Raw genomic sequence first — 20,754 nt, forward strand, 5'->3', positions numbered from 1 at the left:
ACATTTCCTATTATGCAGCTCATTTTTATTTGACAGTTATTGAAATATCTTGTGTGACATCATGCACAAACGTGGACTTTGTTTTTAACTATTGTGGCATTCTGTACAAAAAGTGCAATTTAATTTAGTGTTTTGATATGTCATCTTAGTGACATCATGCACAAAAGTGCACTAATAGCATGTATCAATCTTGCACTGTTTTAAAATGACATGAATGTTTGTGCCACTGGTTAATAACTGTTTAATAAATACAGTTTTGGTAAGTTGACTCAATTGTGGTTTCCCTCTCTGCATGAAAGTTTAAAATGAGCATATAATAATGCAGTATGAAGAATGTTTTAATAGAATCATCATACTGCTGTGATTATATGCATCAAATGTTCATTCCAGGCTAAGGCAAAATATGGAGATATATATCGTGTATCGTGACATGGCCTGAAAATATCGATATATTATTAAAAGGCCATATCGCCCAGCCCTAAGGCAAGCTATTCAGATAAACGGATTGCTTATCCAAAATCAACAGGAAACGTCGCCGGCCTGCTGGACCAGACGAACAACTGTCCATCGAGTGAGTCACTTTATTGTTGATCATGATACACGCAGCACGACATGCGTGTTAATACAACTACAGTACGTACACAGATTGGTGCCTTATCGCAGTATTGCGCACTCCAAACTGAAACGTGTTTCGTGTTGTTGTGGACGTCATGACGTCGCACGCACTGCAGTGTTTGTGGAAGTAAACATGGCTTCCACTCCACAGTCTCAGCACTTGCACATTTGTGGCAATTTCAAGGATTTTGTGCAATCACAGTCATCATTTTCTTGGACTAAATTATTACATCCATCCATTTCCTACCGCTTGTCCCTTTTGGGGTCGCTGGAGCCTATCTCAGCTGCATTCGGGCGGAAGGCGGGGTACACCTTGGACAAGTCGCAACCTCATCGCAGGGCCAACACAGATAGACAGACAACATTCACACACTAGGGCCAATTTAGTGTTGCCAATCAACCTATCCCCAGGTGCATGTCTTTGGAAGTGGGAGGAAGCCGGAGTACCCGGAGGGAACCCACGCAGTCACGGGGAGGACATGCAAACTCCACACAGGAAGATCCCGAGCCCGGGATTGAACCCAGGACTACTCAGGACATACGTATTGTGAAGCAGATGCACTAACCCCTCTGTCACCGTGCTGCCGACTTAATTATTGCTCGTGTAAAATTAAGAAGAAAGAGGACCATACTAGCCAACCCTCCCGATTTTCCCGAGAGACTCCCGAATTTCAGTGCCCCACCCGAATATCTCCCGGAACAATCATTCTCTCAATTTCCACCCAGACAACAATATTGGGGGCGTGACTTAAAGGCGCTGCGTTTAGCGTCCTGTACAACCAGTTGTCAAGTCCGCTTCTCCTCCATATAAACTGCGTGCCGGCATGTCACATCACGAATGCGGCTTACAAGCACACACAAGTGAATGCAACACATTCTTTGTCAACAGCCATACAGGTCACACTGAGGGTGGCCGTATAAACAACATTAACACTGTTACAAATATGCGCCACTCTGTGAACCCACACCAAACAAGAATGACAAACACATTTCGGGAGAACATCCTCACAGTAAAACAAACAGAACAAATACCCAGAAACCCTTGCAGCACTAACTCTCCCGGGACGCTACAATATACACCCCCCGCTACCGTTATCCGAAAATCCGATATTGTCCAACTGTTAATTACCGATTCCGATATCAACCGATATCATTATTATGCCTAATTTTGTTGTGATGCCCCACCGGATGCATTAAACAATGTAACAAGGTTTTCCAAAATACATCAACTCAAGTTATGGAAAAAAATGCCAACATGGCACTGCCATATTTATTATTGAAGTCACAAAGTGCATTTTTTTTTAACATGCCTCAAAACAGCAGCTTGGAATTTGGGACATGCTCTCCCTGAGAAAGCATGAAGAGGTTGAGGTGGGGCGGTAGGGGGCAGCGGGGGGTGTATATGGTAGCGTCCCGAAATAGTTAGTGCTGCAAGGGATTCTGGGTTTTGTTCTGTTGTGTTACGGTGCGGATGTTGTCCCGAAATGTTTGTCATTCTTGTTTGCTGTGGGTTCACAGTGTGTATTTGTAACAGTGTTAAAGTTGTTCATACGGCCACCCTCAGTGTGACCTGTATGGCTGTTGACCAAGTATGCGTTGCATTCACTTGTTTGTGAAAAGCCGTTATTATGTGACTGAGCCGGCACACAAAGGCAGTGCCTTTAAAGTTTATTGGTGCTCTGTACTTCTCCCTACGTCCGTGTACCACTCCGTACAGCTGCGTTTTAAAAAGTCATACATTTTTTCCCGATAATTTTGAAACAGATACCTATAATTTCCGGTATTACATTTTAAAGCATTAATCGGCCGATCGGACATCCCTAATTACAACATACTTAATCATCAATATAGTAAAATATATCACATGTACGATGAAGTGTATATTGTCGTTAAAAATGACACTAACATGGAGCCTAGGATACTTCATGGAAAAGCCCCAAAAGGGACAAGCGGTAGAAAATGGATGGATGGATGGAAAAGTAATTCAAAGCAAAACTTTGAATTACCTTTAACATTTGTATTTATTGGTTTATTTCAAAATTAAAATAGTTAAAAAAAACAAAAACAAGCAAAGACACTGATAAGCTGTGTTTTGTGCTGTGGCGCGATCTTTTGGACGATATCTGCAGTGCCCTTCTGTTTAGAGCATTAAACCGGAGCCGTGCCGTCTTCATAATGGCTTATGTTGTGTTACGGTGCGGAAGTTCTACTGAAATGTGTTTCGTCCATAGTGTTTCTACTCGTAAAAAAAGTCTGCGGGCTACAGAGCGTTTTCCGTTCGGGCTCCAGTACTCTGGAATGCCCTCCCGGTAACAGTTCGAGATGCTACCTCAGTAGAAGCATTTAAGTCTCATCTTAAAACTCATCTGTATACTCTAGCCTTTAAATAGACCTCCTTTTTAGACCAGTTGATCTGCCGCTTCTTTTCTTTCTCCTATGTCCCCCCCTCCCTTGTGGAGGGGGTCCGGTCCGATGACCATGGATGAAGTACTGACTGTCCAGAGTCGAGACCCAGGATGGACCGCTCGTCGGGACCCAGGATGGACCGCTCGCCTGTATCGGTTGGGGACATCTCTACGCTGCTGATCCGCTTGAGATGGTTTCCTGTGGACGGGACTCTCGCTGCTGTCTTGGAGCCACTATGGATTGAACTTTCACAGTATCATGTTAGACCCGCTCGACATCCATTGCTTTCGGTCCCCTAGAGGGGGGGGGTTGCCCACATCTGAGGTCCTCTCCAAGGTTTCTCATAGTCAGCATTGTCACTGGCGTCCCACTGGATGTGAATTCTCCCTGCCCACTGGGTGTGAGTTTTCCTTGCCCTTTTGTGGGTTCTTCCAAGGATGTTGTACTCGTAATGATTTGTGCAGTCCTTTGAGACATTTGTGATTTGGGGCTATATAAATAAACATTGATTGATTGGTATAGATTTTTCATTCATCACTCCAAGCAACGTTTGTAAGCTTTACAATATAACTAAAACAAGTCATACTTAAACTGTCCCATGTGAGATGTCTGTAGGAGTGTTTTCATGCATATCTGGACGTGCTATCGTAGTTTAATGAAACTAGCATCGTTAACATTAGCTAATAAGCTAACATGTTTACAAGGGTCTGTGTTAGTATCATTAACTTAGAATGGCACTCTTTGTATTGTATCAGATTCGTAAATTTACCAAAACATCACCGTGGACTTATTGAGTTTGTTTAGCTGATTGGAGAGCTCGCTTCCGCAGCGAGTGGGTCAATTACTTTTTTTTTTTTTTTTGATCAGCTGTTTTACTGCCGCGAGACCGACAACGTTTGGATAAAATTAAGTTAAGTCAAAGTTCAAGTACCAATGATTGTCACACACACATCAAGTGTGGTGAAATTGCCATCAATCCATCCATCATCTTCCGCTTATCCGAGGTCGGGTCGCGGGGGCAACAGCCTAAGCAGGGAAACCCAGACTTCCCTCTCCCCAGCCACTTCGTCTAACTCTTCCCGGGGGATCCCGAGGCGTTCCCAGGCCAGCCGGGAGACATAGTCTTCCCAACGTGTCCTGGGTCTTCCCCGTGGCCTCCTACCGGTTGGACGTGCCCTAAACACCTCCCTAGGGAGGCGTTTGGGTAGCATCCTGACCAGATGCCCGAACCACCTCATCTGGCTCCTCTCGATGTGAAGGAGCAGCGGCTTTACTTTGAGTTCCTCCCGGATGGCAGAGCTTCTCACCCTATCTCTAAGGGAGAGGAAACTCATTTCGGGCGCTTGTACCCGTGATCTTATCCTTTCGGTCATGACCCAAAGCTCATGACCATAGGTGAAGACGGGAACGTAGATCGACCGGTAAATTGAGAGCTTTGCCTTCCGGCTCAGCTCCTTCTTCACCACAACGGATCGGTACAACGTCCGCATTACTGAAGACGCCGCACCGATCCGTCTGTCGATCTCACGATCCACTCTTCCCTCACTCGTGAACAAGACTCCTAGGTACTTGAACTCCTCCACTTGGGGCAGGGTCTCCTCCCCAACCCGGAGATGGCACTCCACCCTTTTCCGGGCGAGTGGAATTGCTCCTCTGCATTTGACCCATCCCCTTGTTCACCCCCTGGGAGGTGAGGGGAGCAGCGGGCAGCAGCAGTGGCCACGCCCGGGAATCATTTTTGGTGATTTAACCCCCAATTACAACCCTTAATGCTGAGTGCCAAGCAGGGAGGTAATGATAAATGGGTTGTACTTGTATAGCGCTTTTCTACCTTGAAGGTACTCAAAGCGCTTTGACACTACTTCCACATTTACCCATTCACACACTGATGGAGGGAGCTGCCATGCAAGGCGCCAACCAGCACCCATCAGGAGCAAGGGTGAAGTGTCTTGCTCAGGACACAACGGACGTGACGAGGTTGGTACTAGGTGGGATTTGAACCAGGGACCCTCGGGTTGCGCACGGCCACTCTCCCATTTTTATACTCTTTGGTATGTCTCGGCCGGGGTTTGAACTCACAACCTACCGATCTCAGGGCGGACACTCTAAGCACTTTGAAAACTTCCCCATGTTTGGCGCATTTTAGCTGCTTGATATTTCTGATTGATTACAAAACTTTCCAGAGTTCATCAGGGAACTAAACAAGGAAGGAGCCAAGAGGGGAGGTAATTATTACAGTCTTTGGTATGACTCGGCCGGGGGTTTGAACTCACAACCTATCGATCTCATGGCGGACATTCTAACCACTAGGCCACTGAGTAGGTTTACGGTACAAACATATTATATATATCATAATAAAATTACATATTGAAGTATGTAAATACACATTTAAGAAATATTTCTGTGTACATAACTCATTTAACAACGTATACATCTGCGGCTTATCTGTGGACAAAAATTAAGTATTTCTTAAAAACATTTAGAGGGTGTGTCTTATAAACTGTTGTGCTCTAAGTCTGGAAAATATGGTACGATACCCCTGTCCTAAATTAATTCATGAGTGTTTTTTATGCCCTTTATACTTTTTCACAAACTCTTTTTGAATACGTGAAACAGAAATGTTTTTAATACTTATTTCATCGCAATAAACTGAGAAAGCAAGTCGCAGAAGCCTTACGCTCGGTGTTGCTCGAGAGGAAAGGCTTTGACGCACCTTTACGCGGGACTTTTTGCTCTTGCGAGGACCATCGATGCAGTCCGTGGCCATGCCTTGGAAGTCGTCCTCCTCATCGCTGTCGTCTTCGTCGTCGTCCTCACAACCGTGCAAGAATGGGATCTTATCGAGCACTGAACCGCCGAGCCGTTCTTTGGAGCTTTCTTTGCCCGCATTCCTACAAAAGTGTATTCGGGTTATTATTAGGTACACCTGCACAATCCAAGGACATCAAGCTTCCTTTTTATGAGACGATAAACGGTCATAAAAGGAGCAATTTAACAATGTCTTGTGATGACACCTCTTGATCTGTTCTTCTATCTGTCTGACCAACAATGATTCTCCACCGGAACGGGTCTCAGGCTCTGGGGAGGACTCAGGTGGCGGCGGCCCGTTCGCCTCAGGGCTGCTTCGCCCGAGCAGACAGCGCACGCGTTTGGAGCGCATGTCCAGTATGGTGTCCGAGTAGCCCACCTCCTCCAGATATCTACATTAACAGGGAAGAACGTAAACGTCAGCCATTGTTTTAATACGACCAAAGGGAAGGAAGTAAATGCTTTGAGGCGATGACATCATTTCTACATCACACTGCTTTTGTTTATGTGATGCCGACTTCAAAGTTTTTGAAGAGGCAGGTTGAACATTTTGTGTAGCGTGGAACTGCACAGCCTTCATTTCCACAGAGGGACATTTAGGTAAGCATTGATGTTAACTAGGGATGTTCCCATCAGGGTTTGATGCTGCCGATTCCGATACCGTATGTATTTACTGGACGTTTTCCATTTATCTATGGTGAGTGCTATTGACAGTTTAAACAATATCAACACAATAATTAAAGGCCTTATTTTCTGTATTACATACAATGGTTTAAGCCAGGGGCGCTCACACTTTTTCTGTAGGTGAGCTACTTTTCAATTGACCAAGTCGAGGAGATCTACCTCATTCCTATTCATAATTTATATTTATTTATGAAAGAGACATTTTTGTTAACAAGTTAATGGTGTTTAATGATAATACAAGCATGTTTAACACACCTAGATTCATTTCTTTCATGAAGACAAGAATATAAGTTGGTGTATTACCTGATTCTGATGACTTGCATTGATTGGAATTAGACAGTGGTGCTGATAACGTCCGCATTTTCAAATAGAGGAAAAAAAAAGTCCTCCTTTCTGTCCAATACCACATGAAAGTGGTTGGATTTGGCATCTCATTTGTCCAACTTGCATACTCGTTTTTAAACACTTTGTTATGAGAGCAGCATATGTGTGTGGCCCTTTAATGTCTGGCAGCAGGTGAGTGACGTCAGTGAGTGTGCGGGTGGGCAAGCAAGTGAGAAAGCGGTCGCTGAGGGCGGGGGAGAAATACATTGGCATCAAACTCCATAGCTTGCTAGCTTTCTGAGACTCTTATTTTGTTAGCACAGGCAGGATGAAACAGGTCTTTTATGGTGAAGACAGGAACTGTGCAGTCGGTCTTTAGAGTTTTGACAGCAGGTACGGAGTCTCTAGAAATAAAATGTGTTTCTCTGCGTCCGCCCTGTTAGTGATTTTTTTCTTAAATATGAGCTCACAGCAGCCAGCGTCATCTCACAAGATCCTCGGGTGCCGAGAATGTCAAACAACTGACGAAAGTGAAGTCTTGGTATGATTGATGATTGCTCATTTTTATGTCTATTTTTTAATGCCTGGCTTGAGATCGACTGACACACCCTCCGAGATCGACTTAATGGGCACCCCTGGTTTAAGCAAAGCCAAGTCAATAGTATAGTTAAACAAAACTATTTACTACTGTTTTAAATCCTTTGGTTTTCCTGTGTTTGTTAAGGCAAATGATTTCCTGCGTTTTTCAACATTAACAAAAACTGTACGAGAAAATAAAAATGTCCATCTAATCCCTCTTGTATCACATATACGGATTCTACCTCTGGTATCAATGCCATCAGTTTATGGATCCACCCATCCACCCTCTTATTGTGACAATGCTGACACACCGACAATTGATGTTATTTCAACCTTTCACCTGACTCTTAATAATCTACTAATTAATTTCCGGGTAATAGCTGCTTACTTTCGGCTGTAAAACTTTCTTAGAACTTTATTGGGGTTGCTTAATGCGTAGGGCTGGGCGATATATCGCAGGTTTGTCTCTGTGCAATATAAAAATAACTACTGTATATTGCGATATTCGAGTATACAATCTCACAAAGTTGCTTTTAGCTGCGGTCATTACACTACATGCGTTACCCACTCTCTTATCTCTCCTTCTCACAGAGACGTAAACAAGCGCACCTTCTTACATACGTCACGCGTGCAACGTCAAACGCCCTCCCCGAGCAGAGAGGTAGCTACGTGGGTAACATTAGCTGTGGTGCTAAAGGTGCGTTGCGAGTGGTAATACGAGATAAAGAAGTTGCGAATCTGGTAACAAATGGAGGAAGAATTGATTCCCAAAAAAAACGGCACGGTGGTTAGGCTTCCAGCGGGAATATGTTGAACAATTATGCGGCAAAAGCGTTGCTACAAAAAGTAGCACCACTGCTAATTTGTAGCATCATTTAAAAAGTCCCCCGCTAGAGATTGAAAAGTACTCAAAACTCCGCATGTCAACATCTCTGTTCGGTGCCACACCCACAAAATGCCGAAGGAACAATTTCCAGATCAACACCGTATGAAAAAAAAAAATCAACAACAGAAGGAGATAACGTCCGCAGGAACCTACCACAGAACGAAGGACATACACTATTTGATTTACTATTATGCAGCTCATTTTTATTTGACGCTTATTGAAATATCATGTGTGACATCATGCACAAAAGTGCACTATTTGTTTTTAACTATTGTAGTGGTGTTGTGAATTAGTGAATTGTGAATTATATTTATATAGCACTTTTCTCAAGTGACTCAAAGCGCTTTACATAGTGACACCCAATATCTAAGTTACATTTAAACCAAAAATTGTTCTGTACAAAAAGTGCACTTTAATTTAGTGTTGTTTTGGTATGTCATCTTATTGACATCATGCACAAAAGTGCACTCATATTTTTTTTTTTTTTTTAAATGTCTCTGACAATCTTGCACTTTCTGTTTTGGAAATGACATGAATGTTTGTGCCACTGCTTAATAACTGTTTAATAAATACAGTTTTGGTAAATTGACTTGTGGTTTCCTTCTCTGCATGAAAGTTTAAAATGAGCACATATTAATGCAGTATGAAGAATAATGTTTAATAATGTTCAAGGCAAAATATCGCGATATATATCGTGTATCATGACATGGCCTAAAAATAGAGATAATAATAAAAGGCCATTTCGCCCCCCAGCCCTAACTTAGTGCAGTGTGTAACATGTTTAGCATCTTCCTCCAGTGATAATGTTATGTGATAATAAATAAGATAATAAGAAATGCTGTTTATATGCAGTAACGGAAACGATTAATAACTCAGGATAGCGGCTCCACACTGTGTATGGAGACCCAGAATTAGCTGCTTGTCAGCTTGAGGCCTAAAAATAAATACGTAGTCAGCCAGAGGGGATCGATTTTTATCATCGGCATTAAAAAGACATAAATCGGCAATGGCGATCACATACCTTTTCACAAAAATCGTCAAACACTGATCAGCACATCCCTAATGTGAATTGATGATTTTATATTGAAAATGTTTACTGGTAGCATAAAGTAAGCTGAGAGGAAACCATCTGTACATCACTGACTATACATCATTTACTTATGTCTAAACGTCACTTCATTGTGATGTTAGAGTTATTATTGCTGGTGTATTCATTCGCAATAAATGTATTGGGGGTTTTTTTACAATTCTGAAGCTATACTCCTGCTGCCTGGTGGTCTTTACATCTGCTTATATATCATTAATCTAGTAATGTACAGTTGCCATATACATCTGCTTAGTATGGATGTAACGGTACATGTTTCGGTGCGGAACTGTTAAGAGTCAAAGGACACATTCGATAGATGTTGTATATGTTTACATATCATACTAAATAAAACTAACTTTATGTTATTTGGAAATAAGAGAAATGATATAGATGTAAAATTATATATAGACAATGTTAGTATAGAAAGAGTAAACAAAATCAAATGTTTGCGTGTGATCTTGGACCACAGGATCTGCTGGAGGTCACACATTACATACATCAAAGGGAAGTTGGCGAGAAGTATTGCTGTCCTGGGTAAAACAAGGCACATTCTTCATCAAAAAACATTACACACTCTTTATTGTACACTTGTTTTACCATATTTGAGTTACTGTCTAGAAGTTTGGGGAAATACATACAGGACGAACATCCAACCACTATTCATAATGCAAAAAAGGGCCATCAGACTGATACATAACTCAGGACCCCGAGAACACACTAATGGATTATTTATAAAAACATTTGATTTAAAACTACCAGATCTCATCCAACTCAAGACTGCCCAAATGATTTATAAAGCAAGTAAAGATTCACTTCCAACAGGGTTACAGAGAAGATTTTTTACAAAGAGAAGGGAATTATAATTTAAGAGGAGAACTACTTTTTAAGATCCAATATTGTAGAACAACGCAGAAACGAATGAGTATAACAATAGCAGGGGTTAAAATATGGAACTGTTTAAAGGATGAAATAAAACACAGCACCAACATAGACCAGTTTAAAAAGCTTTTTAAATCATTTATCATTGTAAATATAAGAAGAGCAAACATTGTTTTAGAAAGACAATAATATATAATATGTATATATTACCACTTTATATGGAATTTAAATAAATTGTGTGTATAGCAATCGTGCTTGAAAACACACCTTCGTCGTTAAAAGTCTCCTGTTTTGGATCAATTCACCTACAGGACAGACCGGAAACGAGACTAGAAGCTAAAACAATAAATAATGCTGCACTTCAAGCAATAATTACCGTTAAATTCCTCAAAGATTTATAACTTTGACTGCTAAAACTGTTACATTGTTGTACTTCCCTAAAAGCTAGGGTTGCCCCGATACAATATTGATGTTAGATATCAGTTATATCAGTATAAGACAATCAGTCCTGCAGGGTGTTTACTTGTGCAAAACTGCCAGATAACATCTAAATGTCCTCCAGTAAGCACATAAGTTTGATATTTTCTTGTGATTTAATTAGAGATATCCGATAATATCGGACTGCCGATATTATCAGCCGATAAATGCTTTAAAAATGTAATATCGGAAATTATCGGTATTGGTTCAAAAAGTAAAATGTATTACTTTTTAAAACGCCGCTGTACGGAGCGGTACATATCCGAAGTACAGACCACCAATAAACCTTAAAAGGCACTGCCTTTGAGGGCCGGCCCAATCACATAATATCTACTCCTTTTCACATACACACAAGTGAACAGCCATACAGGTCACACTGAGGGTGGCCATATAAACAACTTTAACACTGTTAAAAATTATGTGCCACACTGTGAACCCACACCAAACAAGAATGACAAACACATTTCGGGAGAATATTGACACGGTAACACAACATAAACACAACGGAATAAATACCCAGAATCACTTGCAGCACTAACTCTTCCGGGACGCTACAATGTACACCCCTCCAACCCTGCCCACGCTCTCTCAGGAAGAGCATGTCCCAAATTCCAAGCTGCTGTTTTGAGGCATGTAGAAAAAAATAATGCACTTTGTGACTTCAATAGTAAATATTGCAGTGTTATGTTGGCATTTTTTTTCCATAATTTGAGTTGATTTATTTTGGAAAACCTTGTTACATTGTTTAATACATGCAGTAGGGCATCACAACAAAATTAGGCATAATATTGTGTTAATTCCACGACTGTATATATCTGTATCGGTTGATATCGGAATCGGTAATTAAGAGTATATATCGGAATATTGGATACCGGCAAAAAAACATTATCGGACATGTCTAGTTTTATTCTTTACTACCTTGTTCTATTTCATAATTTTACTACTTTTGAAATAGTAAACATTTCCAAATACCGTATTTCCTTGAATTGCCGCAGGACATAAAGTATGCGCCTATCTTGAATTACTGCCTGGTGAAACTAGCTTCGCAAAATAATTAGCGCATGCCTAGTATTACCGCCTGGTCAAACTCGTGACGTCACAAGTGACACGTCACTGTCATCAATTTCAAAATGGAGGAGGCTGATTTCAATACCGGTAATTTGAAATCGCATAAAGGGAAGAAGATTACGAGCTTTTCAGTAGGATTTAAAGTCCAAGCTTACATCACACTCAAATTTTTACTGCATGCCTTTGGTAAGCGCAGGAGTGAGAAGAGGTTTTAAATTTATTAGCGCCCCGGCGTCAATTTGAGGAAATACGGTAATCCATTTGAAGTAAATCCTTATCAGCTGGTTATGGCGCTGCACGCTGTCCTGTCACACAGGCACATGACCGCTTAATCCGGATGCTTCTGTAGCCTATACGGCCGTATAAAGAACTTTAACACTGTTACAAATAAGCGCCACACTGTGAACCCACACCAAACAAGAATGACAAACACATATAACCAGAAGCCCTTGCAGCACTAACTCTTCCGGGACGCTACAATATACATTCCCCGTTATCCCCCTCCCCACCTCAACCTCCTCATGCTCTCTCAGGGAGAGCATGTCCCCAATTCCAAGCTGCTGTTTTGAGGCTTGTTAAAAAACATAATGCACTTTGTGACTTCAATAATAAATATGGCAGTGCCATGTTGGCACACTTTTCCATAACTTGAGTTGATTTATTTTTGGAAAACCTTGTTACATTGTTTAATGCATCACAACAAAATTAGGCATAATAACGTGTTAGTTCCACAACTGTATGTATCGGTTGATATCGGAATCGGTAATTAAGAGTTGGACAACATCGAAATATTGGCAAAAAAGCCATTATCGGACATCTCTAATTGAAACACTTTTTATAGTTCAAGACTTACGGTCATTTAAAAGAAGTGCACGTGATAATGGCGGCTACAGTTTTGATGGCGGGCCAGATTGAAAATCATAAATGACCGCAGGTCTGTTATACTTGATCTTTCTGATTACGGGATAACTAAAGATTTATTCTTTTCTATTCTAAATGAGTGCAATAATAGGAAATGAATATAAATAATGTGAACGCTCGTCTCCCACCTGAAGGTCACATGAATACTAGATGAGATGAGCGATGACAAGGCTTACTTGCGTAGTAGCTGACGTCCCTCCTTCCATGACATCTGATTGGCTGGTTCCGAGTCTGACTCAGCTGGGCCATTGGGAACTATAAAAAGTGAGACGTTTCAATAAATAACAAAAAAGGTGGGGTTCGATAGAAATGGCCAAAAGCGCTGCTCCGACTGGCGAAGCATCATTTTTCTTAAAAGCCATGGAGAAAACAAAAGGCTGAAAACATACGTGGTTCTGCTTCAATCTCTGGTTTCTTGTCGCCAGGACTCGCGTCATTTCCAGTCTTCAGCTTCTGGTGTTTAGCCCTGCAAGACCGCACAGGGGGATAGGGGGGGGGGGGGCGCGTTACAAGACACTCTGAAGACTCTCTCAAAGATGGATTAGGTCAGGGGTGCCCATTACGTCGATCGCGAGCTACCAGTCGACCGCGGGGGGTGTGTCAGTCGATCTCGAGCCAGGGTTTTAAAAAAAAATAGACCTAAAAATTAGTGATCATCAATCTTCACCAAGACGTCACTTAAATGACATTCACGGTACCGGAGGGTCTTGTGAGATGACGCTGGCTGGTGCAAGATCATTATTATTAAAAATGACCGAGAGGAAGGCGAGAAACACTTTTTATTTCAACAGACTCTCGCGCCGTACCTTCCGTCAAAACTCTAAAGGCCGACAGCACATTTCCTATCTTCACAATAAAAGCCCTGCTTCATGCTGCCTGCGCTAACTAAATACAGAGTCTCGGAAAACTGGCGTGCACAAGCGATCCCTCAGAAAGCTGGCGTGCACATCACGGTTTAGCTCGGTTGGTAGAGTGGCCGTGCCAGCAACTTGAGGGTTGCAGGTTCGATTCCCGCTTCCGCCATCCTAGTCAATGCCGTTGTGTCCTTGAGCAAGACACTTTACCCACCTGCTCCCAGTGCCACAATATCCAATGTAACTTGGATATTGGGTTTCACTATGTAAAGCGCTTTGAGTCACTAGAGAAAAGCGCTATATAAAATATAATTCACTTCACTTCACTTGTGCACGCCAGCTTTCCGAGACTCTTATTTTGTTAGCGCAGGCAGCATTAAGCAGGGCTTCTATTGTGAAGATAGGAAATGTGCTGTCGGCCTTTAGAGTTTTGACGGAAGGGACGGCGCGAAAGTCTGTTGAAATAAAAAGTGTTTCTCGCCTTCCTCTCTGTCATTTTTTCATAATAATGAACTGGCAGCAGCCAGCGTCATCTCACAAGACCCTCGGGTGCCGTGAATGTCAATCAAGCAAGCTACGGAATTTGCCGCCAATGTTTTTCTTGTAAAGTGTATGGAAGCTGGATGAATTAGATGCTAAAAACCAACCACTTTCATGTGGTATTGTACAGAAAGGACAACTTTTTTTCTCCTCCATTTGAAAATGTGGGCGTTATCATCATTACTGTCTGATTCCAATCAATGCAAGTCATCAGAATCAGGTAATACACCAACTTATATTCTTGTCTCCGTGAAAGAAAGACATCTATATGTGTTACACATGCTTGTATTATCATTAAACACATTTAACTTGTTTACAAAAATGTCTCTTTCATAAATAAATTAATATAAATGATATATATAAATGAGGTAGATCCCCTCGAGTTGGTCAATTGAAAAGTAGCTCGCCTGCAGAAAAAGTGTGGGCACCCCTGGATTAGGTGGACATGGAGCGCATGGAAATGCCCTTGGTCTTACCTTTCTTGCTTGAGAGCGTATTCCAACATTTTAATCCGTCTTACGAGGTCCTGTTTCATGTTTTCCTGTCCTTTCCGCTCGCCTTGTAGGAATGCTACCTGAGCCTGACAACACACCAAAGGAACAAATTAATTAGCATGATGTTGCACAGCATTCGGTACACCCGAACAATCCAATGAGACTTAATACAAGAGTTGGAACTTTTTTAAATGCCCTGTTTAATAGTATATAACATGTTTAGAAGTACAGTATACAACAACATAATAGTATACATGTATAAAAAATGGTTAAAAGGTTAAGGTATTAGTTTATTTCAAACATGCATACTTACAATAGGGCTGGACGATCGAATATACTCTATATATCACAGGTTTTTCTCTGTGCGATATAGAAAATGACTATATTGTGATATTCGGGTATACGTTCTCATGCAGTTGCTTTAAGCTGCAGGCATTAAACTAAAGGCGTTTTATCAATCTTGTCTCTCCTTCTCACAGAGATATAAAACAAGTGCACAGTCTTACATACGTCACATACTGTCACATGTGCAACGTCATACGCCCTTGCTGAGCAGACAGGTAACGTTAGCTGAGGTGCTAGCGGAGCAAGTGGTAATACGAGAGAAAGAAGGTGCGAATCTGGTAACAAATGAAGGAAAAAGAATTAATTCCCAACAAAAACAGCACGGGGTCCATCATCTGGCAGTGGTTTGGCTACAAGCGGGAGTATGTTGAACAGACAAGAGTAATATGTCAAGTATGTGGCAAAAGCTTTGCTACAAAAAGTAGCAGCGCTGCTAATTTGTAGCATCATTTGAAATACGAAGGTCCTCCAATCCTGGGTTCAAATCCAGGTTCGGGATCTTTCTGTGTGGAGTTTGCATATTCTCCCCCTCCAAAGACATGCACCTGGGGATAGGTTGATTGGAAACATTAAAAATTGGCCCTAGTGTGTGAATGTGAGTGTGAATGTTGTCTGTCTATCTGTGTTGGCCCTGCGATGAGGTGGCGACTTGTCCAGGGTGTACCCCGCCTTCCGCCCGATTGTAGCTGAGATAGGCGCCAGCGCCCCCCGCGACCCCAAAAAAGGGAATAAGCGGTAGAAAATGGATGGATGGATGAAAAGTCACCCGCTAGAGAACGAAGAGTGCTTGAAACTCCGCATGTCAACATCTCGGCCGGTGCCACGGCCAAAAAATGCCCTAGAAATCATTTCCACAGCAACACTGTATGAAAAAAATAGTCAATCAATCAATCAATGTTTACTTATATAGCCCTAAATCACTAGTGTCTCAAAGGGCTGCACAAACCACCACGACATCCTCGGTAGGCCCACATAAGGGCAAGGAAAACTCACACCCAGTGGGACGTCGGTGACAATGATGACTATGAGAACCTTGGAGAGGAGGAAAGCAATGGATGTCGAGCGGGTCTAACATGATACTGTGAAAGTTCAATCCACAATGGATCCAACACAGTCGCGAAAGTCCAGTCCAAAGCGGATCCAACACAGCAGCGAGAGTCCCGTTCACAGCGGAGCCAGCAGGAAACCATCCCAAGCGGAGGCGGATCAGCAGCGCAGAGATGTCCCCAGCCGATACACAGGCAAGCAGTACATGGCCACCGGATCGGACCGGACCCCCTCCACAAGGGAGAGTGGGACATAGAAGAAAAAGAAAAGAAACGGCAGATCAACTGGTCTAAAAAGGGAGTCTATTTAAAGGCTAGAGTATACAAATTAGTTTTAAGGTGAGACTTAAATGCTTCTACTGAGGTGGCATCTCGAACTGTTACCGGGAGGGCATTCCAGAGTACTGGAGCCCGAACGGAAAACGCTCTATAGCCCGCAGACTTTTTTTGGGCTTTGGGAATCACTAACAAGCTGAAGTCCTTTGAACGCAGATTTCTTGCCGGGACATATGGTACAATACAATCGGCAAGATAGGATGGAGCTAGACCGTGTAGTATTTTATACGTAAGTAGTAAAACCTTAAAGTCACATCTTAAGTGCACAGGAAGCCAGTGCAGGTGAGCCAGTACAGGTGTAATGTGATCAAACTTAACAACAAAAAGTCAACAACAAAAATACATAATGTCCGCAGTAACCTACCACATAGTGAAGGACATACACTGTTTGATTTCCTATTATGCAGCTAATTTTTATTCGACAGTTATTGAAATATCTTTTGTGACATCATGCACAAAAGTGCACTTTATTTGTTTTAAACTATTATAGTGGCGTTCTGTACAAAAAGTGCACTTTATTTTAGTGTTGTTTTGATATGTCATCTTAGTGACATCATGCACAAAAGTGCACTCATAACTTGTTTTGAAACGTCTCTGACAATCTTGCACTTTCTGTTTGGAAATGACATGAATGTTTGTGTCACTGCTTAATAACTGTTTAATAAATACAGTTTTGGTAAATTGGCTTAGTTGTGATTTCCCGCTCTGCATGAAAGTTTAAAAGTAGCATAAATTAATGCAGTATGAAGAAGAATGTTTTAATGTAGACACATAGAATCATCATACTGCTGTGATTATATGCATCAAGTGTTCATTCAAGGCTAAGGCAAAATATTGAGATATATATGGTGTATCGTGACATGGCCTAAAAATATCGAGATATTAATAAAAGGCCATATCGCCCAGCCCTAAGTACATCACATATTTCATTACAGCGTGTCTGAAAAAAGTACAGTTTATTAAATCCTACCCCTTTTTATTTTATAGCAATTTCTAACACTATTCACTTCTTGTACTCAATCTGCAACACAAACAAATAAAAGTAGTTAAAATACGGATGTGTTGATCGATTGACTACCAACTACATGCTTTTCTTTGGTCATACTAGAATATGACGAAGCGTATGTAGCGGTGGGAGATGAGGAAAGACTTGTGTGTTGTTTTCTTTAATGTTAACAGGGATACAATGTTCAAAATTCTATATATGTCAGTGATTCCCAAACTGTGGTTACATACCACAAGTTCTTTGCAGGCTCTGTTTAATGGTATGCCAAATAATTACTTCAATATTGTAATTATTAAAGTAATTACAATATTAATTTTAATGAATATTCTAATTACTTGTATTTACTTATTGATTGTGTGGGGCGGTATAGCTCGGTTAGTAGAGTGTCCGTGCCAGCAACTTGAGGGGTTCCAGGTTCGATCCCCGCTTCCGCCACCCTAGTCACTCCCGTCCAAAGGCAAAACCTAGTAACTCACTTCTAGCTTGATTTTGAGAAAACAAAGGCTTTACGTTGAGTTCCTCCCGGATGGCAGAGCTTCTCACCCTATCTCTAAGGGAGAGCCCCGCCACACGGCGGAGGAAACTCATTTCGGCCGCTTGTACCCGTGATCTTATCCTTTCGGTCATGACCCAAAGCTCATAACCATAGGTGAGGATGGGAACGTAGATCGACTGGTAAATTGAGAGCTTTGCCTTCCGGCTCAGCTCCTTCTTCACCACAACGGATCGGTACAACGTCCGCATTACTGAAGACGCCGCACCGATCCCGCCTGTCGATCTCACGATCCACTCCTCTTGTTGACGATTGGGGGAGGAGTGGATCGTGAGATCGACAGGCGGATCGGTGCGGCGTCTTCAGTAAGAAGAAAATGAACCCACACCAAACAAAAATGACAAACACATTTCGGGAGAACATCCGCACCGTAACACAACATAAACACAACAGAACCAGAACCCCTTGCAGCACTAACTCCTCCGGGACGCAACAAAATACACCCCCTCCCCCCCAACCTCAACCACCTCATGCTCTCTCAGGGAGAGCACGTCTCCCGTCCAAAGGCAAAACCTAGTAACTCACTTCTAGCTTGATTTTGAGAAAACAAAGGAAAACCAATCTATCTTGATGCCGTCTTACAAAGATCTACAAAGTCATCAAAGGTATAGATGTCTTCTTGAGCTTTCGTTTTCTTGCCGATTGAGCCATGGATTGAATCCGCTCTCATGAACGTGTGTGCCCTTTTCTCCAGATATTTTATCACAATCTCAGATGGGCCCCATTCTGCGTTTGCACATTGGGCAAGAGCCGTGTACAGCGTCCAGTTTTTATTTTGACCTCCACAGTTATCTGCCCAAAAGAGTATGCAAGGGGAAGAATCAAGAACAATACATTTAATGAAGGTGCTTGCAACGTCCTGGGCCAATCTTCCAAATATCCCCTGGTGCCATAATATCACATAATCAGGTTGACCGTCGGCCCCCATTGGTGCAAATGTCTCATTAAAGACAATAAGGCGACTGACAAAGAAGCTCCGATTGGTCCCTTGAGATACTAGGTTTTTCTGTTGTATCCACGCGGTTGTGTGGTAGTTGCTAGGTCCTGCCATGCGCGTGACAGCTTACTTACGGAACAAATTACAATATCGCATACACTAATGTAAAGCATATCACCTAGGGCAGGGGTGTCAAACTCAAATTCTAAACTGAACAAAGCCGCGGGACAAAGTTTAACAACTTAAGCTTTTAATAGAAAACCAAACAAGTTTTGCATTGAATATTGAACAAGCAGGGCTTATATAACTTTATAGTGACATGCAAAATCCAGTTTTGTAGGTAGCGGGGGTGTATATTGTAGCGTCCCGGAAGAGTTAGTGCTGCAAGGGTTCTGGGTATTTGTTCTGTTGAGTTTATGTTGTGTCACGGTGCGAACGTTCTCCCGAAATGTGTTTGTCATTCTTGTTTGCTGTGGGTTCACAGGGTGGTGTAACAGTGTTAAAATGTTTATACGGCCTCCCTCAGTGTGACCTGTATGGCTGTTGACCAAGTATGCCTTGCATTCACTTGTGTGTGTGTAGAAGCCGCTTATATTATGGACCGGCACGCTGTGTGTATGGAGGAAAAGCGGACGTGACGACAGGTTGTAGAGGATGCTAAAAGCAGTACCTTTAAGGCACGCCCCCAATATTGTTGTCCGGGTGGAAATTTGGGAGAATGGTTGCCTCGGGAGATTTTCAGGGGAGGCACTGAAATTCGGGATTCTCCTGGAAAAATCGGGCGGGTTGGCAAGTATGACAATTAGCGTTGAATGCGGTGATACAGCGGCACCGCCACTGTATAATACCGGCGGGCCAGCTCTAATGTCATTTTATTATTGCCTCAAGGGCCAAATGAAATTACACGGCGGGCCAGAGTTTGACACCCATGACCTAGCCACTCCAAAATTATTATCAGCTCAGTTTTGACCAAAATTGAGTTACTGGGTTTTGCCTTTGGACGGGAGGTCACTGCCGTTGTGTCCTTGGGCAAGACACTTTACCCACCTGCTCCCAGTGCCACCCACACTGGTTTAAATGTAACTTAGATATCGGGTTTCACTACGTAAAGCGCTTTGAGTCCGTAGAGAAAAAGCGCTATATAAAAATAATTCATGTAACAGTTCTATTGTGCTATATTGAAACTGTTACCGTGCAATCTGTGTTAATGTTACAATATAGATGCTTAAACAAAACCTATACCTTGTTTTTAATGAATACTTAGGCCTACTACGATATATCTAAATGTTGGTTGTTATGGTTGTACTTGAATAGTTTTCTGAGGTGCTACTCAAGTTTGAAAATCAACGATATAAATAAATGATACTGATCTATTTATAGTCGCTGTGGAGAGTGAGGGAACCAAAATATTTTCTCCTTCCCAGTGGGCGTAACAGAAAATAATTGAGAAGCACTGATTTAGTCAACTCATCCATCCATCCATCCATCCATCTTCTTCCGCTTATCCGAGGTCGGGTCGCGGGGGAAACAGCCTAAGCAGGGAAACCCAGACTTCCCTCTCCCCAGCCACTTCGTCTAGCTCTTCCCGGGGGATCCCGAGGCGTTCCCAGGCCAGCCGGGAGACATAGTCTTCCCAACGTGTCCTGGGTCTTCCCCGTGGCCTCCTACCGGTTGGACGTGCCCTAAACACCTCCCTAGGGAGGCGTTCGGGTGGCATCCTGACCAGATGCCCGCCACCCGGCGGAGGAAACTCATTTCGGCCGCTTGTACTCGTGATCTTATCCTTTCGGTCATGACCCAAAGCTCATGACCATAGGTGAGGATGGGAACGTAGATCGACCGGTAAATTGCGAGCTTTGCCTTCCGGCTCAGCTCCTTCTTCACCACAACGGATCGGTTCAACGTCCGC

General features: G+C 42.4%; 1 protein-coding gene across 1 annotated transcript in view; it reads right to left on the bottom strand.

The window, feature by feature from the left end:
• strn4 (striatin, calmodulin binding protein 4) overlaps positions 1-20,754 on the bottom strand; it is a 108,799-nt gene that overhangs the window by 45,024 nt on the left and 43,021 nt on the right. Inside the window, exons 2-6 of the mRNA XM_061878615.1 lie at positions 14,605-14,708; positions 13,124-13,200; positions 12,911-12,989; positions 6,036-6,221; positions 5,735-5,912 (exon numbers count right to left, since the gene is read on the bottom strand). Of these exons, the coding sequence (XP_061734599.1) occupies positions 5,735-5,912; positions 6,036-6,221; positions 12,911-12,989; positions 13,124-13,200; positions 14,605-14,708 (624 nt within the window). The remainder of the gene's footprint in view (positions 1-5,734; positions 5,913-6,035; positions 6,222-12,910; positions 12,990-13,123; positions 13,201-14,604; positions 14,709-20,754) is intronic.

Source organism: Nerophis ophidion, linkage group LG18, assembly GCF_033978795.1.
Source record: "Nerophis ophidion isolate RoL-2023_Sa linkage group LG18, RoL_Noph_v1.0, whole genome shotgun sequence".
Classification (NCBI taxonomy): domain Eukaryota; kingdom Metazoa; phylum Chordata; class Actinopteri; order Syngnathiformes; family Syngnathidae; genus Nerophis; species Nerophis ophidion.